Here is a 27,839-nt window from a genome sequence, read left to right on the forward strand (position 1 = left end):
CAGGAACACCCTGACCTGGTCCCCGAGATCCCATCTCTGGGACGGGTTGAACACACCCGTGCCCAGGGGACGGCTGTGCTGGGAATAGGGAGGGATGTCCTGCATCGGTACCCTCCCTGTCCCCATCCCTGTCCCAGTCCCCAGCTCCAGCCGCTGCTGTCCTCATCAAGCCCCTGCAGCAGTGAGGCCCCAGGAGGCTTCTTGGTGTGTGGGGGCATGGAGGGATGCGGAGGCCGAGCTCATCCAGGGTTACCTTGGAAACGGCGCCCGAGCCGCACATCCCTGTCACCACTGAGGGACCGGGCAACGAAGGTGGCAAGGCCAAACCCTGCTCACCAGGTTGGGGTGATGGCAGGGGTCTTGGGAAGCATGTCCCCCCATCCCAGTCCATGGCTGGTGCTGGGCAGGGACTGCAAAGGCGGCAGCATCCTCCCCCCAGGCAGGGGGGCGTCTCCTGGGGGGAGAAAAGCCCCTGCAAGGGCAGCCGGTGGCTCCCCCCAGCAGCCGGATCCCTCCCTGCAGGACAGGCGCTCCCTGCAAAGATGGAGCTTTAAATAAATAACGAGCTGCCGACATCTCCCTCTCTGCTGGCAGCGCCACGCTGGGAGCTCTCCCCAGCAGCCCCCACGTTCTGCAACACGCTGGGAATGGGGACAGCGGCTGCTGGGAGCTCAGCCCAGGGGTTGGGGTGTGGGGGTGAGAAAAGGGCTGGGGGGGTCAGTGGGTCCCTGGCAGGGTCAGTGCTGGCTGATGGCCTCTGCCAACGCTCTCCTCAAAACCTCCTGTCATGGAGCATCACAACCCTGCATTGCAAATGTGATTCAAATGCTGAAGGTTGGCCAGGGGGGGAAGCCCCCTGTGGCTGCCAGGGGTGCTGGGGTGGGTACAGAGATGTGGGCAGGCTGGGGAATGCGGGCAGGGCAGGGGGATGTGACCCATCCATTTTTCCCTGATGGAAGATGCTTCACTGCAAACTGGTTTGCAGGGCTCCAGAGGCGGAGGCAGGCTGGGAGAGGCAGGCAGGGGTGCAGGCAGCCAGCCTGCAGGCAGGGTTCAGGCAGAGGCCAGGCAGCCCGGGTGAGCACAGCAGCACAGGCAGGGAGGAGCGGGACCAGCCAGTGAGCCAAGGAGCCTGAAAGGGCAGCCAGCCGCAGGCTTCAATTAGCCAAGGAGTGACGGCAGGATCCTGCCTTAAATAGAGCCTCCGCGCCCAGCCGGTGGGCAGGCAGGGAACCGTGCCCGTGGGCAGCACAGCCTGGCACCCCGCACCCAGCACCGCTCCCTGCGCCACGGCTGGGGTGTTGAGGGGACGCTGGGGATGGAGGGCCCGGGGGATGAGGGCAGGGGTCTGGGGTGGGTGCTGATGGAGGGGGAGCAGGGCCAGACGCTGCTCCAAAAGCAGCTGAGAGGAAGGAAGAGGCAGCTAAAATAAGCAGGTGGGTGGACAGGGAGGAAATAATCGTGAGGCTGATAACGAGTGGGCTGGGGAAGGGGGAAAAGAACCAAAATGTCCCCAGGAAATAGGAACCAGCCCCCAAGGAGACAGAGGGGTAGCAGCACAGAGAGGGCATCCCAGGGAAGGAGGGATCAGGGAACTGGGGGTCCTGTGCTCCTGGGGGTGGGTGTGCAGGCAGGGAAGGGTGGGATGCTCTGCCTGGCGGTGTGGGAAACGCCGGCCAGGAGTGGGGTCAGCCCGGGCCCCCCACCCTCCGTTAGGCAGAGGGACAGCAGGAAGCGGGTGCAGGCAGAGGCACCCCAAGCATCCTCAGAGGGCAAGTGGGAGCCTGTGGGTGAGCCCCCCAGGAGTGAAATGCTGGGAAAGGTGGGCAGCGCTGAGCTCCGGGTTGTTTATGTGCAGGGCAGCTGCCAGCTCTGTTCTGGGAATGGCCCTGCTGGGTCAGGATGGGGGGACAGGGACTGAAACCAACTGCCCAGCGCTCAAGGAGCAATTAGGGCTGGACCCGAGGGAGATGGGGCAGGGGGCCGTGGGATGCGAAATGCTCTCTCAAGCAGGGCCCTCCCCTGTCTGCTGGCTGCCAGCATCCTGGGGTCTCCCGCAGCATCCCACCTCCCCTCTGAATAAGGCAAGTGGGGAGGACGGGTGCCGGGGAGGGTGTGGGGACATGGGGCTGGGATCAGAGCAAGCCCAGGTGCTCTGCAGAGGGGTCAGGGTGCGGTGGGGGGCCGGGGGGGCTGGAGCCCTGCCATGGGGACCAGGAGGAGGCAGCTTGGCCGGAGCGCAGGATGCACAGGGCCGGCTGTCGTTGCTGCCCTGGGAGTTTCCACATTAACCGCACACTGTTTGTATCTGAGCATTTTCCCCTCGCCAGGGCTGCCGCTGCCGGGGGTTATTTCCTGCCCTTTGCGCTCTCCCCCCACCGCCCCGGCCTGCCCGAGCCCGGCTGCTTCCTCTCGTCCGCCCCGGGGGCTTTCCATGCTGCCAGAAAATAAATCTCATGCTATTTTTAACAGAGGGGAAAACGCCAAGGTCTCCTCCAGCCTGGGCTGCCATGGCGCTGAGTGCGGATGGGCACCCCCGGAGAGATGAAGGAGGGAGAGGAATGTGTGGGGAAGGATGTGGGCAGGCAGGGCAGGCAGGGCAGCGTGAGCCCCTCTTCCATCTCCCCGCCTTCAGGCAGGGTTTTGGGGAAGGCAGAGAGGAGGGTGCTGGGAGGGGGGCACCAGCTGGGTGCTGGGGGACCCCCTTCCCCTCTTCCCCTGCCCTCTGCAGCAGCCAGCAGCCCCCACCACCATCCCCCAGCCCAGCACCCTTTATTAATGTCACCCGTCCGTCCCCCCTCCCCACCCCATGCAGGCAGGCAGGCAGGAGGCGGTGGGGGTGGGTCACCCCATGTCTGCCCCCAGCACCCCAGCTGGGAGGGGATGGGGTGAGCAGGAGATATCATCCATGACCCTCCTGGTCCAGGGCAGGGGGACGCGCACACGGGGAGGTGGCCAGGGTGCTCAGCCTGCACCGGGGCAGTGCCAGCACTCCGAGGGAGCTAGGGACATCAGAGGGTCCCCTGGGGACGTCAGAGGGTCCCCTGGGGTCAGGGCGGGGACAGTTGCTGTTTTTAACCCCTGTAAGTGCCTTAGGGAGGCTGCAGGCTGGATCAGCTGGCTAATGCCTGGCGGGGGCAGAGTGGGGCTGGGGAGAGAATGGAGCTGATGATAACTGGGGGGCACTGAGAGGCCCCCCAGCCTCGCTGCTCCCCAAGGCTTGGACATGGCTGTCCCCTGCCAGCCGTCCCCACTCTCAGACCATCAGAGTGGGGACGAAAGACCCCAGCTGTCTTCCTGGCTGTAGCAACGTGAGCTGGGCGGCTTGCACTTTCCCATCCATGACTCCAGGAGCTGAGGATTTATTCTTTGCAAGGCTCCTGCTAAAACCTTTTTGCCTGCAGGACCCCTGCCTGCCCCCGTGCCCCCCGCCCTCCTGTCTGAGCAGGAGGAGGTCCCCACTCTCCTTCTCCCACCGGGAGACGTTGCGCAAAGCCCACGGCTGGCGGAAATGCAGGAAGAAAAGCAGGGAGAGAAAGAGGAGCTGTTTCCAAGCGCCGGGTGGGAGGAGAGCAGAAAACAGGAGGTGGAGGTGAAAATGTCAAACCCAGCTCCCACTCGCCCTCCCAGGGCTGGCTGTGCCAGGGACATGGTGCTGGGCGGTGGCTTTCAGTCTTCGCTCCTCATCACCACGACCACCTTTGCCTCCGGCCCCAGCGCGGTGGTGATGCTCATCGCTGCTTCTGCACCAGCGCTGGTGGCTTTGGCTCAGCAGACATCATGGCCATCGCCACCGGCACCCGGAGCTCAGCCTGTGCCAGAGCTCTGTGTTCCCAACCCAGGCACTGCTGGCTGCCTTTGATGCTGCTTTCCCGCGGCACGGGGAGGAGCAGTGTGGGGTGGCCGGCAGGAAGGGCTGCTCGATGCCCACCACTGCTCTGCACCAGGAAAAAGGGGGACATGTCTCACCAGTGTCCCCCCCCCAGTCCCATGGTCATCCCTGAGGTGGCTGGGAGCTGCCCGGGGGTCTCCTGTCTGAGCAGGGGGAATTGTTTTGCTCCAGCTCAGCCCAAGTTCTTGGGGTCAAGCAGCCCTGTCCGAGCTCCTGGGGGAGGGATGGGAGTCTGCAGGGTGCAACACAGCACAGAAACCCCTGGGGATGGCCAGGATTGCAGGGGCTCGGCTGTGTCCCAGCACCACCCCAGGCTGGGGGATTCCAGCGCCGGGAGCGGGGCAGCCCCTGCGCCGTGGGGCACCTGCGAAGCTCCAGGCTGGGCTTCACTCACACCTGCCCCTGGCCGGGCCTGATCCAGACCATGGGGAAAATCTGCTCTGCGCCGTGGGACAGCCCAGAGCATCCCTGGGGACTTCACAGAGTCACAGGATGGCTGGGGTGAAAGGGGCATTAAAGGTCATCTCGTTTCAACCCCCTGCCCCGGGCAGGGACCCCTCCCATCAGCCCAGGTTGCCCCCAGCCCCGTCCAGCCTGGCCCTGAACCCTGCCAGGGACGGGGCACCCCCAGCTGCTCTGGGCAGCCTGTGCCAGCGCCTTACTGCCCTCACAGGGAAGAATTTCTTCCTCATATCTGATCTACATCTGCCCTCTCGCAGTTTAAAGTCTTTCCTCCTTGTCCTGTCACTACCTGCCCCTGTAGCAGCCCCTCCCCAGGTTTCTCGCAGCCCCTCAGGCACTGGGAGCTGCTCCAAGGTCCCCCCGGAGCCGTCTCTTCCCCAGGGTGACCCTCCCCCACTCCCAGCCTGTCCCCACAGCAGGGGGGCTCCAGCCCCCTGAGCATCTCCGTGGCCTCCTCTGGACCCGCTCCCACGGGTCCATGTCCTCCTGACTCTGGGGGCCCCCGAGCTGGGGACGGCGCTGCAGGGGGGTCTCAGCAGAGCGGGGCAGAGGGGCAGAGCCCCCCCCTTTCCTGCCGGCCGCGCTGCCGGTGGTGCAGCCCAGGGCACGGGTGGGTTTCTGGGCTGCGGGCGCACGTTGCCTGGTCATGTTTGGTTTCTCCTCTACCAACACCCCCAAGTCTTTCCCCTCCTCCACCCAGCCTGTGTTTGCGCTTGGGATTGCTCCGACCCACGTACAGGACCTTGTGCTTGCCTTGTTGAACTTCACGAGGCTCGCATGGGCCCACCTCTCCAGCCTGCCGAGATCCCTCCAGACACCAGCCCTTCCCTCCAGCGCATCAACTGCATCACACAGCGTGCCCCGGCAAGGGGGACAACTGGGCTCTGGGGACCATCCCCACCATGGGGCTCGCAGGGATGACCTGGAGTGGGCCTGATCCTGCAGCAGCGACAGAGCTGAGGGGCTCTGCCCATGGCCAGATGGCTCCGAGGAGCCCTAAGCTCCCCATAATGCCCCTAATTGTCCCACACGTGGGAGTGGGTGGCCCGGCCCAGCTGGTGCTTGCATCCCCCCACAGCAATGGCTTTGGGACCTCTGGCTATTTTTAATCCAGGAAGCTATTTTTGAGGAGAGAGGCTATTTTCCCTGCCCGCGGCTAATCCTGTCTTGCTTTTCAACCTGACCCAGCTATTTGCTGGAGCCGGGTGATGCCGGCTCCCTGCCCAGGGCAGTCTGCATCCAGAAGGATTCAGGGCAGGAGGAACTGGGAATTGGCTGGGTTGGGGTCTGCTGCACACTCTGCCCTGCTCTGCCCGGTCCCTGTGCAGAGCCAGGGCTGCTGAGCGCCCAGCCTGGCACTGGGCAACAGCACCACGGTGCCATGGAGGGGAACATGCCCCATTTGGGGACACAAGCTGACAGTCCCCCGCAGCCTGCCCCATGGGAGCCAGAAAGGCCATCAAAGGATAGGGATGCCAGAGGTGACGGGGTCATGTCCCCTGGGTGTTGCAGGGACCACAGGGTCCTGGGAGTGGCGGTGAACTGGGACTGAACTGGAAGCAGGTGTTGGGCATGTCCCGGAGGAAAGAGGCCAGCGGGGAGGAAGGGTGGGGGTGCAGGGGGCCAGGGGGCTCAGCCCATGGGGGGAGCGGGGTGCACATCTGGCAGCAGAGGGGTGGCAGGAAGCATCATGCTATCTCGCTCCCCCCACGCCCCCCCCTCCATGCTCAGCTGCCTCGGGGTCCCGGAGGGCCACACTGCTGCCAGATGTTGTGCAGCTGTCTCCGGCGCTTCCTCTCCCCCCACGCCCCGCATCCTCTGGGAAGCTCTCCCCTGTGATCCCGCTGTGGGGAGAGCGGGGGGAGACCCCCCTCGGCCACCCGCTCCTCCAGCCCCAGCTTCCTGAGCTGCCGGGTCTGTCTGCTCCTGCATTGGGCTCTTTCACTGCCGGCTCCCCCCCCACCCCCCATCTCCTCTCCCACCTCTCCCCGGCCCCTCACTCCCTTTCTTCTCCTGCCAGCTGCCCCCCAGCTCCTGGCCCCGGGGGTCTCGCCTCTCTGCCACCTTCTGACCCCAGGCTGCATCCTGCGCTCTAGCCTCCTGCCCTGGCTGCAGAGCTCGCCCCGCTCCCTGGGGATGAGCGGAGGGCAGCACAGCGGCAGCGTCGGGCACCTTTTATTGCTTTCTCCCCTCTTCTCTCCAAGCATTTTGCATTTTCCCGCAGCGCAGGGGTTGGGTTGGCCCGGTCCTGTCCAGCACCCAACCAGCCCCGGCACCATGGGCAGGGAAAGCCAGGAGAGCCGCAGCGAGGTGGCTGTGGGCTGTGGGAGCCGAGGGGGATGCTCGTCGCTGGCAGCTCACACTGACTGCAGGATGCAGATAGGATTCGGGGATTAGAGCAGCTTAGGAAGCAGGGTTTTTCCAAGCAGCAGATGGTGCTGGATGGATCCCAGGGCGAGGTTAGCAGGGTGGGAAGCAGGTCCCCGAGCAGCCCTGGGCAGGGCACGGGAAAAGGGGCAGAAGGAGGAGGATTTTTGCCCAGCCTGTTTCCGGACAGAAGCACGAGGGAGGGCTGGAGGACCGGATCCTTCCCCCAGCTCCCAAGCATGCCGGGTGCCAGCAAGGACATCCCACACCGATGCCCAGAGCTGGTCACAGCTGCAGTGGCAGCAGCACAGCTCTTGCCCCCGCACCCGCCGGGAAGCAGCCCCTGTGCCCCAGCTGGGCTGCAGAGCTCAAGGTCCCGGAGACGGGATGTGGCTCCATCACCCATTTGGTCCTTGGGCTGCAGATGTCCCCCATCCCTATGAGTGCACATGTCCCCGTAAGTGTGCACGCTCCCAGGTGTGCACGCCATTCTGTGAGTGCATGGGAAGCTCCAGGACCAGAGGCTTCCCCCCACGTTCCCCCACATCCCCCTGGGGGGAGCTTGGCCATGGGGATGGAGCTCGTGGGCAGCGGCATGCTGCCATGGGGCTGGAGCGGGGCAATCCCTGCCCCACTGGTGGCTCTGCTGTGACTGCAGAGATGAGCAACTTCACCCCGAATGCTGCCGGGGGATTTCCTGGTGACGAGGATGGAAATGAGTGGTCGTAAGCTGGTTCGAGACCAGCTTAGAAGGTGGGGACCAGAGAGAAACCCCGTGGCAAGGGGGCAGCGCTGGGGGGTGGCACGGTGTGCTCAGGCAGCCCCAAGAGCTGCTTCGGAGCTGAGAGCAGCCAAATGAGCTGGGTAACAAGGCAGATATTAAGGGATCCATTTCCAGGCAGAGGGGTGCGATAGGGGCTCCGAAACCATCCCCAAAGGAAGCAGGAGGAGGCTGGTTGGCCCCAGCCAGGATCAGTCCCATGGTTCCCAAGGGGTTTGGGGGTGGGAGCTGGGGGTCTCTGTGGGCAGGCAGGGAAGCCCAGCCACCAGCCACGAGTCACTGACACTTTCCAGGGAAGAGTGGGACCGTGGTGGGAACCCCTCGGGGAGCCTGCAGGCACACAGGGCTTTCTGCTCAGGATGGGGTGGTGGGCATGAGGACCCCCAGGTGCTGCCAGGTCCCCAGCCCACCCCAGACTGCTCCAAGGGATGGGACCACGCAATCTGTGAGGCTGCAACAAGCCATCCGCACCAGCAGAGAGATGGCAATGTGGGGTTGGTCCAGACAACAAGCCTGCGGAGGATGCTCCAGATCCAGCCCACGGGCCCCACGCCTGCTGTCTGTACCCTGGCCCCAGCAGCTGCGCCCACGTCCCCTCAGTTCAACCCTGTTCAGAGTCCCCGTACCTTCCCCAGCAGCAGCAGTGACGGTGCAGAAAGAGGAAGCGTCACCCCCAGCATCCCCCCACCGCGAACTGGGGGCTATTTTGGGTTTGGAGAAAAGCGGAAGGCAGCACCGGGCGGGTGGCTGCTGTGGTGGCGGGTGGGCAATGCCCTGCAGCACGCAGGGGACAGTGGCAGACGGGAAAGAGGAACGCCAACACCACCCTGTGCCCCCGCTCCTGTCTGGGGGATGGGGAAAGAGGATCTGTCTCACCTGGAGCATTAAAGGGTTTGTTGGGGGCATACAGGGGGGGCTCAGGCAGCTCCTGGGGTGATGCCTGGGGACTGATGCACCTGGGGGACCCCCTGATGCTCCCAGCTGCCACCTTCATGTCCCAAGACCACAGGAGCAGAGGAGGAGCAGAGGGGGCCTGGTGCACATGCTGTGTTTTAGTGCTGTTTTTTGGTTAATGAGTGTTTTGCCACCAGTCCCCACGTAACCACCATCCTGTGCAGCTGCCTGGTGTGGGCAACAGCTCTCCAAGGAAGGGTTGGGGCCACAGCTGTGAGCGGGGTCTGGTTCTGCCAGGGAGCCACGGATGGATGGGCAGATGGACACAGGGATGAACGGACAGATGGATGCATGAACGGATGGATTCATGGAGAGACGGATGGATGAAATGATGGGTGGACAGGCAGCACGGTCACGCTGCACCCACACACTGCCGGAGGCCATGCAGGCAGCCTCCACCCCACTGCACCGCCTGGCGATGCCGTGCCCCCTGTCAGCCCAGGCACTGGTGTCCTGCCAGGGCGGAGGGCTGGGACATGCCAGGCTCTTGGCAGGGAGGGGGGCTCTGCCGTGGGGAGAGCAGGCAGGGCTGAGGGCTGCTCATGGGCCATCACCACTGCATCTGGTGCCCATCTGCAGAGCAGAGATAGCCCCATCAGCTGCCCCTCCTACAAGGGGGATGCTCCGTTGGTGCCTCGCACTTGGGAATCACGTTCGGTGGAGCAAAATGTGATAGAGCTCTATCAGCCAGAGCAGGCTCGCTCCCGACGGGGCTAATAGCCACTGGCTTAACAAGCAGCAGCCAGGACTGCTCTGCTGGGCCTTCCCAGCCGTGGGGAGGAGCAATGGAGAGAGCAGAGCCCAGCCGGCTTTGCAGCGGGCAGGGAAATCTAGGTCAGGGCTTGCTTTAAAAGGGGGCATGGAGCCCAGAGCGTGTTGGCTTCCAAGCGAAGCCACGGAGCAGCAGCGTCTGACCAAGCCTGGTGCAGACACAGGGAACCGGTGGCCAGGAAACGTCCGTGCTCACCCGGAGCATCCCCATCCTGGGAGCTGCGCAGCTGAGGATGTCCATGGGTGTTGCTTCCCGTCTACATGGCCACTCACACAATTCCTTGCTTTGCTGGGAAACAGCCATGATTTGTAGCACTGGTTCTGCCAGGGTCGGAAAACAACGTGCTGCCCAGGGACATGCACTTCCCAGAGATGCAGAGCGATGCCCAGGCACAGGGAGATGCCGCTCACCTCCCAAATGAGACATCTCCTCATCTGTCAAGGCTGGCCCCTTCCCTCCCCTCCGCCTCCACACGCCTGGAAAGGGATCAGTGAAGGGAACCTGCCCCAGGCCTGACATTTCAGTCTTCGCCAGCAAATGGTAAAAAAAAAAAAAAAAAAAAAAGCCCCAACCAAACGAAAATTCCAGTGGCAGCAAAAGGGGAACTCGGGAGAATGTGGAGGGTGCGAAGCTGCGGCTCCCAGGGCAAACAAATGCTTCTGCAGACAGCGCAGACGTTTTGCCCCCAAATCACCGCCCAGCCCCAGCAAAGCCGCAGCAGTTTCGAACAAAAGCCATGATCCTCCACAAAGAGGATTTTTTTTTTTCCCCTCTCCAAATGCAGCATTGCTCTGCACTTCCCAGCACCCTTCAAGGGCTTGAGATGGGGAATAATTAAGTTGGCAGCACAATGCATTTAATTAAAAGCCAGCGCTTGAAGGTAGAGCGCAATTAGCCACTGGAGCAGTGGATCTTTAGGGGGTGATCCTCCTCATCCCCACGAGGCACAGCCTGATCCCTGGCTCTTTGGTGAGACTGGACTTGGCAGCGGGATTTCACGCCTGGCAGAGCTGGCAGAGGCCAGCGCAGCTCCCTGCCAGCCACAGCCCTCCCAGCTCCTTCCGCTGCAGCCACCAAACCGGGCTGGATTTTCAAGAATCTGGGCTCTGGAGAGCCCAGAAAAATCCAGATTTTTCACATGGGCTCAGCATTCGGCCACTCCCTGGGTTTCCACTGAGCTCAGCTTTGAAATGAGACCTGCGCCGGGGCTCCAAACTCCACAACAACCCCGCAAAAAATCCCAGAACAAAGAGCCGAGCTGCTAAATGCTCCCTGTCCTTTGAAAAATTCATACCCGTTTCTCCATCTGCATTTGCTTCCCTTTTCACGCCTCATCCCGGCCAACGCGAAGAGGCCGGTGGGAAAGCGACAGCAGCGGGGAAGGAGCCTCCAGGCCCAGCCCAGCGGGGGTCCCCGTGCGGCGCCGCCGGGGCATCCCCGCACCCGGAGCCGCCCCCCAGAGCCCGGGCCCGCTCCCCACAGCCCAGGCAGAGGCCGGGGCGGCGCTGCCGGCGGGTTTCGACTCCCGCTCGGCCGCCAACCCCCGCCACGGCCGGCCGGTTTCTCGCCGGGGCCCAGCTCTGGGTCCCCACCGCTGCCGGGGGGCGTGGGGGTCCCCCCGCCGCCGCCGCCCGCCGCAGCCGTGCACCCCGGGGAAAAATCCGGTTTCTGAGACGCATCGGGAGGCGCGGGGGCAGCCCGGGGCGCTGGGGGAGGCCCCGGGCACCGCCACCGCCCTCGGACCCCCGGGCAGGCCGAGCCCGCAGAGGCCGAGAGGCGGGGGCGCGGCCCGTATCGCGGCGAACCCCCCGGGAGAACGGGCGGGACCGGTGGGAAGTGGCGGCCGGCACCGGCAGGGGGCGGGGGGCAGGGCCCGGGGTCGGGCTCGCCCGGGAGCGGCGGGGCCTGCTAGGGGCCGGGAGCCCCGTGCCGGTGCTGCCCCCTTCCCTCCGGCCCGGCGCACGGCACCGCCGGCACCGCCCGGCCCGCTGACCCCCGGGGGCACGGAGCACCGCCCCCATGACGTCACCCCCGCCCGGCCGCCGTTTCCGGTGGCGGGGCGGGAACGTGGCGCCGTCGCCGCGGCAACGCGGCGGGTGACGTGCTCTGCCCGCGACCCTCCCCGGAAGCGGGCGGGCGGCGCGGCGCTGATTGCGTCACGGGGGGGCGGCGGCGGCGGCGGCTTCTTCAGCGGCGGCCGGAGGGGCCTGGGGCACCGTGATGGAGAGCGCGAGCCAGGGTAGGGCCGGCGGCTGCGCGCCGCTCCCCGGGGACGGGCCTTCGCCTCCCGCCGTCTGTGTGGCGGGGGGTCCCGGGGCAGTGCGGCCCTGAGGGGAGTGGGTTGGCCTGGCCTGGCTTGGCTTGGCCTTGGCTTGGCCTGCGAGGGGGTCGTAGGCGGCCCGGGGTGTGGGGCTGCCGCCGTGAGGAGGGGGTGGGCCCGGGGGGCTGGGGGCTGCCGTGCGGGTGAGCCCCCCCGGTAGCTAGGCCCGCCCCCCTCGCCCCCCCCGGGCTGTCGCGGGCCCCGGGGAGTTGAGCACCCGCTGCCTGGCGCCGGGCGGAGCAGCTGTTCTGGGCGCGCTGGGGTCGGTGCTTCTGTCGCTCCTGATAGATGCGCACGGAGGAAACTCCGCCGGGGGTTTCTCTTCCTCTTTCTGCAGAGCCCCCTTCCTTCACCTTTCCCGTCAGACTGCCCGGGTTTGCATAACGTGCTTCGCTTGCTGGCTGCTTATCCTCTCTGCCCTCTGCTCCTTGTCTGTGACAGATATCAACCTTAACTCTCCCAACAAAGGTCTGCTGTCGGATGCCATGACAGATGTTCCCGTGGATAGCGTGGCTTCGGGCAGGACCTCCGTGCCCGAGGGGCTGACTCTGGCTGAAGAGGAGGAGTTGAGATCTGAGCTTGCCAAGGTAACGGGGAGCCCGTGTTTGCTGTGGACGACCGCATTTGTGTCCTTTGGGGAAGGAACAAACAGGAGTCACAGGAGCAGGGCTTGTGGGTTTTTTTGCTGGCTTTTGTTTCTTTTGTTTTTTTTAAATTTTGCAGTGGTGTTACCTTTGGATCTCTCAGCTAATTGTTAAAATGCACAAAGCTGGCAGATACTTCAAACACTGCGGTATGTTGTGTGCTCTTTCCCAGAACAACTTACTTAAGAGCTCTAAGGAAGTAAGTGGCTTTTGATGCCTTGAGCTTCATCTAGGCTTTTAGCTCCATTTGAAGGGAGAAAACATTTTAGGCAAGCGATATGTAAAAGAAACTCATTTTTCCTTAGGAAGCTGAAACAACGGAGCCTTAATGGGCTTTGTTTTTCTACCTCTTTCTCTTAAATATTTATTATGCTTTATAAGCAACTTTTTTGGGTGCCTATATGCTTTTGAAGACGTGAGGGTTTGTAGTGTGATAGCCTACACTTTGGGCACCTTTTGGGGTCTAAAGGTGAGTTTGTGATTTCTGTCTGAAACGTAGCTGAAGATGATCACAGCTGTTCTGTTGTCCTTTCTTTCATTAGAGAATCTTGTGGTGGTTCTCTGACTTGCAAGTTTTAGTGAGGGAGGACTTTGCTGCTCTGGGTGGTCACACAGATCTGGGTGAGCTGCAGTTAAAGTAGAAATGAACTCTCTCTGCTTGGAAGGAACACCAGAGTACTTTGTAAATGTTGTACAAAAGATCCCTGAGGAGAAACTCCTTGCTTTAATGACATCAGAGGAAAAGAATTATAAAATGGAAGCCTTAGTTTAATGAAACTTGCAACAGATCTTTGCTGTTGAAATTACAATGCTAGGAATGAGTTCTGTTAATCTTTGTGCCATTGTCGCCAGTACAGTGTGGCTGTTTTCCCAATTCCAGTCTCATCTGTAGACCTCCTGTTCCAGCACCGTTTGTGGTCTGTGTGTACCTGACATTCCCACCAATTCTTTAAATCAGTGCTAACAAAATCTTGCTAGTTTTGAGGGAGGTGGAAAATCATCTTAATTTTCAGAATCTTGCTAAACTATGATTTCAGACAAAACTACCTCTCTCTCAGGTTGAAGAAGAAATTGGTACTCTCAGGCAAGTTCTGGCTGCTAAAGAGAGGCACTGTGGAGAGCTGAAGAGGAAGCTAGGTTTGACTCCCTTGGATGGGTTAAAGCAAAACCTGTCAAAAAGCTGGCATGATGTTCAAGTCTCCAATGCGTAAGTGTTGCTTGGGATGCATGTTTATTTAAAATAGGACCCTGTAGTAATTGTTTCCCAGAAGCATGTTCCAGGGTGCTTCCAAGTGGCTGGAGGCTTTTTCCTTGATGGGTATATAGAGTAGAAGGCGCTTAAAAAATTTTCTCTTGTATGTCAGTGTCTTTGTCAGCATAAACAGAACTTTCATATCTATTATGTTGATAAATTATTGCTGGATGCTCTTTCCCATGATGTTAGAGATTTAGACTGTCACTTAACAGTTCAGTTTTCCCATTTCTGCTCATTCTTTGAGACATAGGCAGCTGCTGCCTTGTTCTGAGCTCAGGCTCAACAAGAGGAGCAAGAAGTTTCAGAGCTCTGCTGCATGGTGCTAGTTCAGAAGCTGTTTCCTGAGTCTTACAGCTTGAACTAAAAACCCTGCACTTCCTAGGAAAAAACCTAATATTAGTGTGCACTATGTGTAGTCATCTATGCCTGAGGAAGCCATGAAATTAGCCTGACTGTTCCTGTGTTAAGGGTGTGTTCCCTGCAATGCTTGACAGTGCCAAAAGGAGAGCCGAAGAGGTAAGTTTGACCCTGCAGTTGTGCCTGGGTGTAAGGGACTTTTGAGGCCCATAGAGATGCCATTCAGTTTAAAAAATCTTGTGTAACTTAACTGGAATTTGGAGTTACTGACAGTGCTACTGCAGAGCAGATTGTTGAGCTGTTCATCTCGCTGTTTATTCTTTCCTTTTCCTCATCTTCCCTCCCATATCCCCGCCCAACTTCTGTTATTCCTTTGTAACTGAAATCTGTGTCATTGTCTTCTAAAAAATGAATATTAAAGTTATATTCATTAACACTTTCTGTTTCTATAGTTATGTGAAAACATCTGAGAAACTTGGAGAGTGGAATGACAAAGTGACACAGTCTGACTTGTGAGTGCCTCGGGCTCCTCAGCAACACCTCCTTGCTGCGTTCCCTGATCTGTGCTGCTGCTTGTTCTCGCAGGCATCAGGGGTTGATTGGGAGCTGGAGGCGTGGTGAAGCAGGACTGTCATTAGCAGCATGCTTGGCTTCCAGCTATAAGTATCCCTCAGTTGCAGAGGAGATGAGTAAATGTTACTGCTATTGTCTCTTTCATAGTCTTGCTATTGCAGAAGAAAAATTCCAATCAGTTACCAGACCACACTTTATCAAAAAAAAAAGGGGGCAAAAAATCAACCACAGTTTCCCTTTAGCTGATCATTGGTAGGTTAGCCTGCTGTTACCAAATGCCATATTAGTCAACCTCTATCTTTACTGTGAAATTATTTCTCTTACCACTGGATGTAGTAGGAGTTGGTTTGGTTCTCTATGGCCACCCAGGAGAGAAGGTGCCTGAAGGCATTTACCTGTAGCTGGAAATAGGGACAGTACAAATGCAAATAAACATATTGGCTTTCGAAAGCCACCATGCAGTGGCTCTCCTGCACAGTGTGTGTGAACCTTTGTGCTGATGTCAGCATGAGAAAGCCATGAGTTCTAGTCTTTGCTGTATATACAATCAGGTAACAAATGTGGACAAAGAACATCTGGCAATTTTGTCTCTAAAATATATTCTTTAATTATATTAGATGTGAATCATTTAAATTCCTGGTGCATAGCTGAACGTGAGGGAGCCCTTGAATGTTTTCTGCACTGAACGTTCCCCCCCTTCTATGTCTTGTTGAAGGAAATAGCTATTTAGCGAAGAGGAAAATGTGGATTAGGAGCATCCCAGCATTAGGCAAGATGGCACTGGCCTAACTGGGGAGAATTAATTCCTGGGTGACGTGAATTGCCTCTGTCACCTGCTGAGCACTTCTGCGTGTTGTCTGAGGTGGTAGCAGACAATTTCTGTAGTACTTGTATCTGTTTTGTACCTCCAGTGTTAATTCTCACAATGCCTAAGGTACTGTTTTGTGTGTAGAGAAACATGATTTCTGAAGATTAGAAAATGAAATTAAGTTTGTCCAGGTCATGCTATATTGGTAAAATACAGCTCTGGGTGTGGTAGTCACTTTTGTTTTTTGGCCTTGAACTCAGTTCACTGCTCTGTGCTTTTAATACATAGCCACCACACGTCATGTAGGAAGGGAGCAGAAGATGCCAAGTCTTTCAATTCCTGACACCTTCTTAACTGCTCTGTTTCTTGATGCTCTGTGTTTGAACGTGCTTAAGTAAGAAAGAAACTGGGGCTTGGGTGCTTCCCCACCTCTCAAACAGCCACTCTTTTCCTTCTGGTTGTAACAGAGAAGGGGGGAAGCTATTGTCAGAGAAGTAAAGCCTATCATACTGTAAGTCTAAAGAGACATAAATAATGTGGAAAGTGTCAAAAGAAGCACCTGTAGTGAATCCTGGCACTGTATCTAACCTCCATTGTGTTTGTAGATATCTTTCAGCCAGCAGCACACTGGAGGACTGGAATGAAAAATTAACTCAATCAGAAGCGTGAGTGTCTTAACCTTCAGCGTTAACAAATGCTTTCGTGACAGTCTGCTGCCACTAATGTTCTGTGCCCCTGTTCAGTCCTCTGCTTTGACTAGATCTATTTAAACATTTCTCTCTTCTAGCTTTCACTTTTTTTAACCCAGTAAGGGCCTCTTCTGGGAGAGGAAGCTTTCTCTCGGGTCGCTATTTGAATGATTTCATTGCGGTCCAAGTGATGCTCTTCAGATGCCTACCTGCTGTCAGAGGAGAGCTGGCTGAAACCACTGGGTAGCTGAGACCTGTGTGCCACATGTTCTGTCTTCAGCTGGCAAGCTGTGTGAAAGCCAGGCTGACCTTTACTTGTTACCCTCAACAAGCTCTGTGGGGAGCAGGAGCTTTTCCTTTTGCTGCAGTACCTGATGAGAAAAATAAAGCTGTAGTGTCCAAGGCAGCTGTTCTGTCATGTTGGGAGCCCCAAATGGACTCTAACAGTTTAAACCTCACAGCTGTTAAACTCCAGTTGTTGGCTGTGAAGGTCTCTTAGCTGTGTTTTCATTAAATGCCTGAAATTAGATTCTCATCTGGACTAAATTATGGAAGTTGGCCTTTGTCCTTCTGTCTGCATCTTTCCCACGGTATGTAGGGCAGTCTTTCACAGTGATGCAGTGGGAGCAGGCAGGTAGTGTCATTGTCTTCTGAGCTGATTTAAACCATGGTAAGGTAGGTCTTGGGTAAGCCAGCTCTTCCTGTTCTCTGGAGTGGGTATGAAATCCAATCCTTTGAGCTGGCTTGTTATTTGTCAGTGTGTGTGAATAGATTTTCTTCATAGGACGGGTGAAAGATGAGCAGAGATAAAAAGTAGGAGTAACAGAAAAAACTTCAAAGTATGCAGGTCTACTTTCAATGTTCCATGTATGTTTTCTAGATTAAGATGATGTAAATTGTCACTATTTACACTTGCTAAATAGAATGACCTTGGTTTTTACACTTGCTGACAGTGTGATGGATTCCAGCAGCGTTTAATCAGAGTTCCTCCCTGGGTGTGCCTGCTGGAATAGAAAACTTCTCCTTAGATCTGTTTCCTTGTACTTAATAAGCACCAGAAATGTGGCGGAAGCGTGTTTTTGTGGAGCACTTAAGGCCTGAATAGCTGTGGCATGCTAGTTTTCCTGCTTGCTTTGGCACTAGACAGAATGACAATTCATGCTAACGAGGTAGATGCTGATAAAAATGGAGAGACGAGGGGGATTGAAAGGTAAAATTCCAGCAATGGTTCAGAAAACGATCAGAATTTCTACTTCCTCTGTCTGAAGCTCAGTAAATGCAGAGCCAAGTTCAAGAAATCCAAGGATGAGGTTTTATTCATGTGGTTTGGGATTTTTATGCAAATGTGTCCTCATTCCTGTTTCAGAGCTGCTTTGCATTATAACTAACAAGTATCCTGACTGAACTGGGAATGGGCCTAACTCATGACCTTACGGGGCTTTTAAGCGCTGCTGAATTTCCTGGTAGTTCCCGTTCCTAGCCACAGAGCAATCAGCACAATCCATCCCCAGCTCCTGTTTTACTGTAACCGGGATGCGAGTGACTTAGCTGGTCTGTGTACTTAGCCAGGCAGCACAAGTGATGGCTGGGTGAAAGCAAGTGAGAGGAACCTGATGTTAATGGATAAAGGAGGGTTTGAGGGTGCAGGTCTGGCTCCTCCCTCCCAGGGTTTGTAGGAGAGGGGTGCAAAAAAAATATTTGATTATCACAAAATGAACGCCACAGGGCAGAGAATTTCTGCAGCCTCTGCTGCAGCCAGTTGCCTGTTAGTAAAGCAAGGTATTAATCAGAGCTTGTATTTGTTACACTCGGGTTTGGATTATTCTGGTGTACTTTGTACTGGTGCTAAGGGAGGAAAGTGAGCGAGTGTGAATTTAAAGCCATGGTAAACCTGGCAGTGTCACTTGCAGGAGAGTAGTTGCAACTTCTAGGTCAGGGCTGGGCATGGTTAAGTTGCATTAAAGTCTTGTATAACTTGATCCCTGGTCGTCACAGATGCAGTTCCACATGTGTGTCTGATGGCAGTTCTGGGCTAAAGAGCTTCTCATCTCACTTCCCTGCACTTCCCTGGCTCTGCCTCCCGCATTGCAGCAGTGGAGGGGTGTGGGTGTGTGAGCTGTGGATGCAGGGCTAGAGTGGTGATCTGATCTGGCTGCTGCTGTCTGGTTTTTTGTTCTTCCAAGTTTATATTTCAGCTGGATTGTTTCCTTGATCTGGATTACTGTGTCAGCACAAGCAGTTGTGCTGGCATCGTGAAGGAGCACACTGAGGCGGAAGGAGCAGCACTCGAGTAGCTGGATCTTCACTTACCTTAAGAAGACTGCTGTCAAGTGTGGAAAACACAATTGGAAAATCGGCCTTTGCTGAAGTGCTGGAAGTCTGCAGTGTGTGCACGGCATGCTGGTGTCTTTTGAGTCTGTAAACCATTTCTCTCAGTGCTGCTCTGGTGCTCAGTGCTGGTTCGAATTGAGTGCCAAGCAGACGCAGAGTCGGCACAATGTACTTTGGTGAGCACGAGGGCTTGGATGTTTCTGTTAGGCAGCTGTAAATCAAATCCCGTGCCAAGACTTGGCCAGGTAGTAGCCTGGCGGCTGAAGGCAGGATTGAGATCCTCCTCTTCCAAAGCAGCTTTGGCTTTAGGGTTCTTCAAACATCATTGTTGCAGTAGGCAGGCATGTGTAGGAGCAAGCAGTGTTGATGCTGACCAGTTCACTCCTAAGTTGTTCCAGGATGATTACTGCTTGCAAAAGATTGTGCTGTGGGGAGAACAGTATTGAGGCTGTTGGGGCTCGCAGGTTCTTCTGGGGTTGCTGAATTCAAGAGGAATTGGTCTGAAAAATGTGTAGGTTATGGGAATTATCTTTCAGGAGCAGGAGGAGGGAAGGTAAAGCTGGTGTGGCTTTGCCCTGTTCTGCCTAAATCTTGTGTGCATTCTTCATTCAGAAGTACTTGATTTTGGTCTTAAAAAAAAATTCAAACAAAAAAAAAACCAACAAGAAACCAGGATGTTGTAATTGGTTTTGCTTGAACCCAGTTCAGGTGCTGTAGTGCTGAATGAGATGTCAGTAAGTCAGCTGCCATGATGGTGCTTTTAGCCTTGGGAGGTCAGGTGTGAGAGAGTGTTAGGCTGTTTATAATGCCCTGCTCTGAAATACCCTAGTCAGGCAAAAAAAACCCTCAAGCTGAAATACTTGGAGTAAGAAAACTTGCCTTAAATTATTGAACTAGTTTTCCAGCCTGAGTCTGTCTTATTTTATAACTTGAAGAATGCCATAGATCTAGATGTTAGTTGCCAACTGTGGAATAGCTTAGAGAGGATGAGTGAATGAAAGTGGCTCAAAGAATCTGTTCCTGTGATTAGTCTCATCTGGAGAAAACAAAGGTTCTCAGGTGTCTGTCTTCTCCAGCTCTGGTATAAGCTCAGATGTAAGCAGCTGAGAAATACAGGCTGTCAGACATTTCTGAAGTATTGTGGTTAATGGTAACTGATAGGAAACTTCTCTACCAATGTATTTCTAAACTGTGGTTTTAGAGATAGTGCCAATTCCTGCATATTTTTTTCTACACAGTGATGTTAGTCTTGCCTTTTTCCTCCATAACCTAATACTACAACAAATGCTATAGCTTCTTCAAGGCTGCAAGGATATTATGGAATAGGTTCCTGGTCTTATTTTCCTCTCAGAGACCAACAGATAGTTGTACAGCAAAGAGGATACTGTACTATGGTATTAGAGGTTCCACATGGAAATTGGGTTTTGTTTTGGCTGGAATTTTTTTCCAAATGTTTGTCAGATTGAAGAACATATGGTCAAAACAGTAAACTGAGTGTATGGAAAGGCTAATCCTACACTTGCTGCCTTTTTTAAAAATTTCAAACCTTTGAATATATGCAAGACTGGAAGGGGCTCTTTCAGTGAAGCCAGTGCTGCTCACTAACCTAGCTTCTTTCCTTTGGTATGGGTTCCTTTTGCAAAATGAAGGGGGATGCTTCTTGCTTCCAGATCTTACCAGTTCAACGTGCAATATATTTTTTTTTTCTATTTAGTTATAAGAAGACCCAGGAAACCCTTTCCCAGGCAGGACAGAAGACTTCAGCAGCCCTTTCCAATGTAGGTTCCGTTATCAGCAGGAAACTTGGTGACATGAGGTAAGACTTCTGTTTTGTGCTCTGTTTGAAACCTAGATCAAAGCACCAATAATGAAACTTTAGACAATAACTAGGTTTTTTCCACTTTTCTGCTTAGCTGGCAGCATGTTACTGTTGGACTACCTTCTTCTCTGTGGCCCTGTACATCATAGTTTAGGACAGATTAAATGCTTAAAGACTTTTTGATGGGATAAAACCTGCTCAAAGGCATTCAAGTTTGATTTGCTTAGGAGAACTGACAGAATGTTTTTAGCAGCCTTCCCCCTTTTATTGTCGTATGGTTACAAGTGCAGCTTTTAAATCATACATAAGAAACGTATTAAAAGTTTGCCTTTTCCATTCATTACTGGATTATGGGTGTGTTTTCTCAGTGTTACTGCTTAGAATTAAAAGGGGTCATCACTCCTGTGCTCTGTTGTGCTTTGAAATGGGGTGAAGTTTGGATGGCTGTAGTTTTGAGCCCTGTGTGTTGACTTTCTGCAGAGAAGGGCAACATACCTTCCAGGCACAGTTATGTTGATTAGAAGATATGTATTGATTCAGAAGATTGTGGCAATGTTAAATTTTTTCTTGTGGTTGGTGGTTATCTAGATTCCTTAAGCAGATGACTGCTGAAGTAATTGCAAATTTAAACCTCTCTGCATTGGAAAGTGGAGGGCTGGTTCCCTTGGTTGATGGCTGAGGCTCTTGCTCTGTGAGTTTCTCAGCCCTGCAAAGTTCAGGGTTAGAATTGGTGATTTAGCTTAAATTTCTGAAGGTCAGGTAAAGATTGCTTCCCTGTTAACGGTGACATCCAGGTTTTTTGTGCAGAATAACTTGACCACATTTTTCTTGGAATTGAGAGCTAATTCCAAATATACAACTTATCTAGGTTACTAAGGAAGTATTCTTAGAGCTTGTATTTAACAACATGATGTATCAGACCTTGGATTGAATGGGTAGCTGTCATTCTTTGTAGGGAATTTCCTATTCCACTGTGGCTGGGAATATCCAAGTGGTAAGAACTTGTTGGCCTCTGATCACATAGCACTGATTTATTCCAGTTCTGTCTTCAGTGAGTTATTTACTGTGTTCCTGGAGGGTAATTTTTGGTGTTTTCAGTAGCTCTCTTCTCTGAATTTGGCCCAGGAAAGGCTTCCTACCCTTTCCAGTATTGAAGTTTTAACTTCTTTCCTGGAAACTGTATACTCTGCTGGAAGAAGAGATTACATGTAATCACAGTAGATCAGATACTGGTACAAGATGTGGTGGTGACACATTTTGCTAAACTGATAAGCAAATGTGGTGCCCGACTTCTGCAATCTGGTCAGAGAGTTGTGGCAAGGGGATGGGTACTGTGCTTCTCGGACCAAACGGGGAACTCCCGAACCCGTGCTGCCACCAGAAGAAGCTGTTTTGACAGACCTGGTCCTGCCTGTTTTCTCTTGGTTGGGGGAATTCAGTTCACCGTGCAGCTGCAGAAATGTTTGCGCCATCCCAGGAGCAGATGATGGAGGGAAGGGATGCCTGGCCGAGTGAAGAGTGTGCCCATCACTCCTGGTGACAGAGCTGGCCTGTCATGGTCATAGTGAAAACCAGCTGCGTAGTCAGCTGGCCTACAAACAAGTCAGACCTTTGCAGCAATGGTATTGCTCAGCATTAATCACCAATTTAAATGTCTGCATTCCTTTTTATAGCTCATACCTTGGGTGATGTATTATGAAATAGAGGCAGCTTCTGTCTTACACTCGAGAATCCCTGCCAAAGTTATTTCAGCAGGGTTTGCTTTATATACGTGGCCCTGTGGGGAACACAGTAATGATTTATTTTTTTCTTTTTAAGACTTCTGGTTTTTCAGTGTGTGTATAAACAGACTTGTCTCCTGTGCTGCATTCAAGTCTTGATATTTCTGATTCTGAATAAGGTTTAACTTGGAGCATGAGTTTTTGCAGGAACTATCCCACTTTTACCCTTGCCAGGTGAAACTCTCTGATTGCTGTTCTGATATGTCATCAGAGCTAACAAGGAGTGAAGTCTGTTGCATTGTTGTGATCACTTCTCTGAACAAGTGGAGATGATCTGTGTTCCCAGAGAATCTGTTACAGGCCTTGTAGCCTACACTGCAACCTCTGTTACTGTATTCCTGGTTTTTTTTTCTTCTTGCACCACAAATTCACTTGTAAAGCAGGCTTATTTTCCATCACTGGAAGTGTTGAGATAACAGAAGGGATTTCCTTGTTTGGTCAGCCTTCACTGGTTGATAAATGTGAGGAAGGCATGATGAGTGGGACAAATGCCTCCTATACACAGAAGGCATAGTCATAATTCCATTAAAGATGCTTGGACCAAAATGCTATTAAAGACAAGTAATGTGTCTCTGGGTGAAGTCTTCGGGTTGCTGTAGTCTGGTCAAAAAAAATATTAAATGTTATAGGTGTGGATTGTAAGGAGACATTGTGAAGTTAATGTGGTGACTGTGCTAGCTCTGTTAATGCTGTTGCTCTATTAGATTGCCTTGAGGGGAGAAAATGGAGCTTAATTAGTGGGTGGGATTTTTTCAAATCTTGCCCAATTCATCTTTCTCCTGTTATCTCCACTTACAGTTAAAAAGTAAATTGGCTTTTAGATACTCTGTTCCTGCATTTTACTGATCCCAGTAAACTGCAAAATTGAAAATGTTTTCTTTTTGTTGATCAGTTTGCTTTGTGGTTTTTTGTGTCTAGCAATACACTTCATGTTGTCTGAGGTTTGCTGCTGTACATAATACTACAAGCACATTTACTATATGAAATGTTGGCCTGAGCCCCAAAGGTGCCTGCAAATTCCTGAATTTACATAAACCTGAAATCCTTATGAAAGGAGGAAAAGGGTTACTGCTAAGTCCAGGCCAAGATACTGAACAAACAACCTAGTGCTTGTGGTGTTGCATACAGAGTAGCATGGTGCATAGACACGTGTCATCTGCGGTGTTCTCCTTTAAGCAAGAGTAAGTAGAAAGTTAATTTATTTTGCGTGCAAAGACAGCATTTCAAGGAGTCTACCCTGCCAAAGAGCTGACTTGGATGCATGAAATGAAACCACAATCTCTGATGTCTTAGCTCTGGCTGTAAGGAAAAGCCCTTGTGCTCCTTGCCAAGTACTTCACATCCAACTTGCCATGACTGCTTCCTGCTGCAGAAGTGAAAGTTATATTTAAGTGCAATAAAACACTCCTGCTGGTAGGAGAAGCTCCTCTGGAGCATCCTGGTAATCTTACTGTTAGAAGTAAGAAACCTTGGTCTGTTATTTCAGACTACTGAGGTGCTACTGCATTATTGCAGAATCACACATGGAAATCTGGTAACCTGGTGGGGGAATGGCTTGCCTTGAAACCTAAAAATGGGCAGCTAGGTTATGGAGTAAACATGATGCCTCTTATCCAGATGCTCTTATCTTTATTATGCTGAGATGTGTTTGTTCTCTGAGCTGTAACTTTGAGGCTGGGCAAGATAATGTGCAGGTATCTATTGCAGGTTCCCGTTACAGAAGTTCTCAACCAGAAGTCCTGGCAATGCTGTCTTTGTGTGAGAGTTCATGGGGAGGGGAATGGGGGAAGGAGGTATCTTTATTGAATTAGCTACTGCTTGGTAAAACCCTCAGTTTAGGAAAACATACTCCTAAAAAAAAATTAACATGAAAGCAATGGATGGGGGTAGGTAAAATATTTTGATTTGTTGTTGCACACCCACTCCTTTCCCTCCCCAGCACTCTGGCTCTAAGTTGCTGTAGGTGCTGTTATTGTTCTCTGAAAAATGTCTTAGCTTGGCTTGAGTTAATAAAAAGCAATTACTTTTTTGCTTGCTTCTGTAATTTATTTTGAGAGGCTTCCTCCTGAGTAGCTGACTTTGTCACAGAATCATTGGACAGCAATGTCCCTGCTTAGTTGCCCTGCATTTAGTGTTTGGATCTGTACAAGTGTCTGACTGTTGCTTCCTTTTTCTTTCTGCTGCTGGTGGCTTCTCCCAGGGCTCACCCTTTCTCGCATTCCTTTAGGTAAGATACTGGTCAAGGCCGCTAAAAGAGCACTTGTTTCTGTGCCAGGCCCTTGCAGATGTTACAGGGGAAGCTGATTATTTAAGCCTTGCCTACCCTTTTGACAGATTGAGAAACCTACCACAAACCAAAGCTTTGCAATTGACTCTTGTATCACAGCTGCAGTTTGCAGTTAAATGCTTGTGCTTACTGTCCTGTGTCTAAGTTCTGGGCTGCAGCTGTTAAATAAGGGAAGAGAGGGCTGGCTCTTACCACTTTGGTTTCCACAGCAGCCTGTGTGTGGACAGTAAGTGCTTAAGAACCAGAGGTACACTGCTTTTGCGTGGTGTCAGTATAAAATTGTCATTTAACCTTTTCCTCCTTATTCTGAATGCTTCCGAGTAGCAGTTACTCCATCCGCCACTCGATAAGTATGCCAGCGATGAGGTAATGTAGCAAGTACCCGTGTCTCCTGAGTGGGATGGTGGGAGCGTACAGCTGACTCTGTTGCTGTGGGGTTTTTTTGTCCTGGTTTGCACAACTGGTTCCCTTCTTAAGCAGACCCCACTCAGAGTATGGGGTAACCACAGTCTCTGGCCTGAGTAGGTCAGGGTGGGTTTCTCACACAATCTCTTCTTAGGGCTGTTGGTACCTGTGGTGTTCTGGGACAGTTCAGTCCTCCTCTTGCAATGTACAGCATCGCCGTTGCTAATACTGGGATGAATCCTGACCTGAACCCTCTGTCTCCAGCCTGGAAGCTCAGCACCCTTCCCGGCATGCGGTTGGGGTACAGTTGGGTGCATTGCAGGAGAAAGGACTGCCAGGGCTGGATGAGGCCCACAGAAGCCCTCTCTTTCTCTGTTCATCCTCGTTCCAGATAGATGGAGGTTATTTTATGGCTGCAAATAGAAAGTGATTCTTTGAAACAAAAACTGAGATGAGGGTAGTCATCTCCCAGTGCTCCTGCAGCCTAGCCTGGGGAAAGCAGCTCTGTATGAGTAACTGCCTGGTCTGAATGCCTGGTACAAAGCACTCCCCGGGAATCATTTGTAAGCAAGGAAGCTTGTTAGGTTGTCAAACCATTGACCTGGTTTCCTTTGCTAGAAATATGAAATCCTCTAATTTATTACACCTTGGTTTTTGTGAGCATTTCCCGATGCAGATGGCTGCTCCTGTAGTAATAAACCTGCGCATAGGTACAGGCACATGGCCCTTCCTCTTCTTGCCCACAGGATGTAACATGGGAAACTGCAGCATTTGCTTTTAAACCCTTTTCAGTTTTTCCTTTCCATTATTTAAGATGGCTTTTAGTTGGAAGCCTTGTAAAACTAAGAGCTAGTTTCTTCACTACTCACTGTGTGTTGATTCCCTAGTGAACAAGGACTTGTTTCCCTCAACATTTAAGCTTAAGCAATTGAGTGGATTGCATGTGGTATAAATGTTTTCCTTCAGAGTTTGTATGTGGTGTGCCTGAGAGATTGTGCCAAAGGCTGTGAGGAGCTGAAAGTGTTCTGGGTGCCGCTGTCGCTGCATGGGAACAGCCAGAGGGGCTGGTCATGCTGTGTGATTTGATTTACTTAACTGACTTGTTTTGATTTGCTCTTTATTTTTTCCCCTCTCTTTTCTTCAAGGAATTCTGCAACCTTCAAGTCATTTGAAGATAGAGTTGGGACCATAAAGGTAAGTCTGCCTTGTCTGTGAACATAGAGTGTGAAGCCTTACGCAGAAAACTTAATTTCTGCAATGTTTTTCTTGTAGACTAGTATTCGGGCAAATGACCTCTCATATGTGAAGTCTTTGCTACAGTAGGTGACCTTGACAAGGGGGAATTGAGTTGGTATTCTCGGTGCTGGCTTGGTATCCTAACTGTCTTCTCTCCTTTCAGTCCAGAGTGGTGGGCAGCAGGGAAAATAGCACTGATGGCCTCCACTCCCCCTCGGGAGCTGGAGACAAGCCTCCACAAGATAACGCTCCTTTCTAGACCTGCAACGTGGTTTTGCACGGCTGTGCACGACTGTAAGAGTGAGCCCCCTCCCTCCTGAATCTCCACAACAGCAACAACATGCGAACCCAACAAGGGGCTGAGCACCAGTCTGGAGAGATCCATCATTCATTCATAGACACTGCTGCTGGATTGAAGTCAAATAAAGAGAATGCAAAGTTTTGTACACAAATAATATTTTACACTAAAGTTTGTAGATTAAATGTATCACTGCTGTCCTTTTGGGAGAGCATGTAAGATGGAGTTTCCTTAAAGTAGCTCAGAAATGCCACTGGTGTAGATAAGAAAAACCAAAACAGTTTTCCCTTGTCTGACATAACTTGGAACTATTGATACATCACCCTGAGCAGTGTGAGGAGGGCAGTTACTGGAGAAGCCAAGTGCATGGGCATCTTAGCTTCAGCTTCTGGCTCCGTTCTCTGTTCAGGGCATGCCATGCAGCTACTCTGTGAGCTCCCAGGCTTCTCCTATTACTGTTTTCTCTGGCTCTCATTGGAGTCGTCTGGTAAATGGGGTAAACAGTTGGCTTTTTTTCTGGGCTTCCAAAAGGGAAACTTCACTTAGCAGCTGCCTCGTTGTTACACTAATGCTCTAGCTTTAACAAAACTAAAAATTTTTATTTTTAAATGCAATGAACTTTAAAGAAATAAAGCATAAAAACAAAAAGCTTTGGCATCATATTAGGGAAATGCTCCCTTGGACTCTGAAACTGAATTGCAAGCCTTATATCACCTTATGCTTTACTTGTTTATGATATTTTTTTTCTATAGAGAAGACCATAAGGGTTATAAAGCTGGATGTTGAGCACTGGAGTTTTGCATCATACAGTAGTAGCAGCATGCTTATAAGCCAGTTCTTGTGTTAAATTTAGTGGTACACTCTGTTTCCTGAGTGTATGAAACTTGCTTCTCCCTTCTCAGTTTATGCCTTCTTTCTTGGAGGAGGAATTCCTGAAGGCTGCTAGCAACAGGGCCAGATGAGAAAGGCCAAAGCTGTCTCTAGCAATACTGACGCTATGTTGGAGGGACTCTGCTCTCTGGAGGTTCTTCCATCTAGTACATCTGACTCTGACTGGATGTTTGTTTGGTTTTTTTTGTTTTTTTTTTTTTCATTTGAAAGCCCCAGCTCTAATCTTGTTTTACAAAACTGGCAGAGAGTCACAGAGTTCAACCAGTTCCCCCAGGGGCTGCGTGTTTTGCTCTTTTGATGTCCAGCTTTGTTGCTCAGGAGCTGAAAAAAAAAAAATAAATCTGAGTTTTCTTTTAGAGGCCTGATCTTATTCTAGGCAAGGTGCCTCCACATAGAAATACCTAGAGTGAGCAATTCTGTGCCTTAGAGGCGAAGTGGGACTGACTCAGGTCTTTAGACTTGCTTGTGTACATATCTGGGTAGTTTTAGTGGTTTATCACCCTGGAGGGACCGAACAGTCTCTGACCCTTTAGAGAAGCAAGTTTTGACACTTACCTGCTAATGAATCTCTGTTTCCCCCACCCTTGCTTCCCCTTCCTCTGCAGACCTGGGGACACAGGATGAAATGCTAGAAGGCAGGTGTGCTAGCAGTAGGTGGAGTGTAGAGTGTCACGTAGTGGCGCTCCTTGTTTGACTGAAGCTGGTCTCCCTTGAGGGACAGAGCCAGTGAAACGGGGACTGCTGGCGCTTGGGTATTGAACCGTTTCTCTTTACAGATAAAGTCTGAGGAAACTTGTCAATAAAGCATTCCTTTGGGAGAGAATGGGGTGGATGTTCTTGTTTTGTTCTAACAGTGCTGAAGTCTGCTCTTGGGTACGTGTTATGAACTTCCCAGGCAAATACCAACTGCCTGCAGC

The 27,839-nt window shown here is 52.7% G+C and overlaps 1 protein-coding gene and 1 long non-coding RNA gene across 21 annotated transcripts; one reads left to right on the plus strand and one right to left on the minus strand.

The window, feature by feature from the left end:
- On the minus strand, window positions 1–15,784 carry LOC121094505. The gene is made up of 3 exons (XR_005829870.1): window positions 14,345–15,784; window positions 12,909–12,914; window positions 1–10 (listed from the first exon to the last, which is right to left on the minus strand). It is a non-coding gene; the product is annotated as an uncharacterized LOC121094505 (long non-coding RNA).
- Window positions 11,332–27,745, plus strand: TPD52L2 (TPD52 like 2). Of its 20 annotated transcripts, none has more exons than XM_040608159.1 (12): window positions 11,332–11,467; window positions 12,017–12,135; window positions 12,272–12,391; window positions 13,251–13,399; window positions 14,257–14,316; window positions 15,791–15,850; window positions 19,920–20,021; window positions 20,980–21,018; window positions 24,006–24,032; window positions 24,417–24,458; window positions 25,643–25,691; window positions 25,897–27,745. In XM_040608159.1, exons 1-12 carry the CDS (start codon window positions 11,449–11,451, stop codon window positions 25,990–25,992), a joined length of 882 nt encoding a protein of 293 aa, XP_040464093.1. In that variant the 5' UTR covers window positions 11,332–11,448; the 3' UTR covers window positions 25,993–27,745. The 20 variants fall into 20 exon arrangements, with proteins under 20 accessions (XP_040464093.1, XP_040464102.1, XP_040464092.1 ...); XM_040608158.1 differs by having other exon boundaries at window positions 11,356–11,467; window positions 11,990–12,135; XM_040608168.1 differs by lacking the exon at window positions 12,272–12,391 and having other exon boundaries at window positions 11,333–11,467.
- The last annotated feature ends 94 nt before the right edge of the window (window positions 27,746–27,839 follow it).

This window comes from Falco naumanni, chromosome 10, assembly GCF_017639655.2.
Source record: "Falco naumanni isolate bFalNau1 chromosome 10, bFalNau1.pat, whole genome shotgun sequence".
NCBI lineage: Eukaryota > Metazoa > Chordata > Aves > Falconiformes > Falconidae > Falco > Falco naumanni.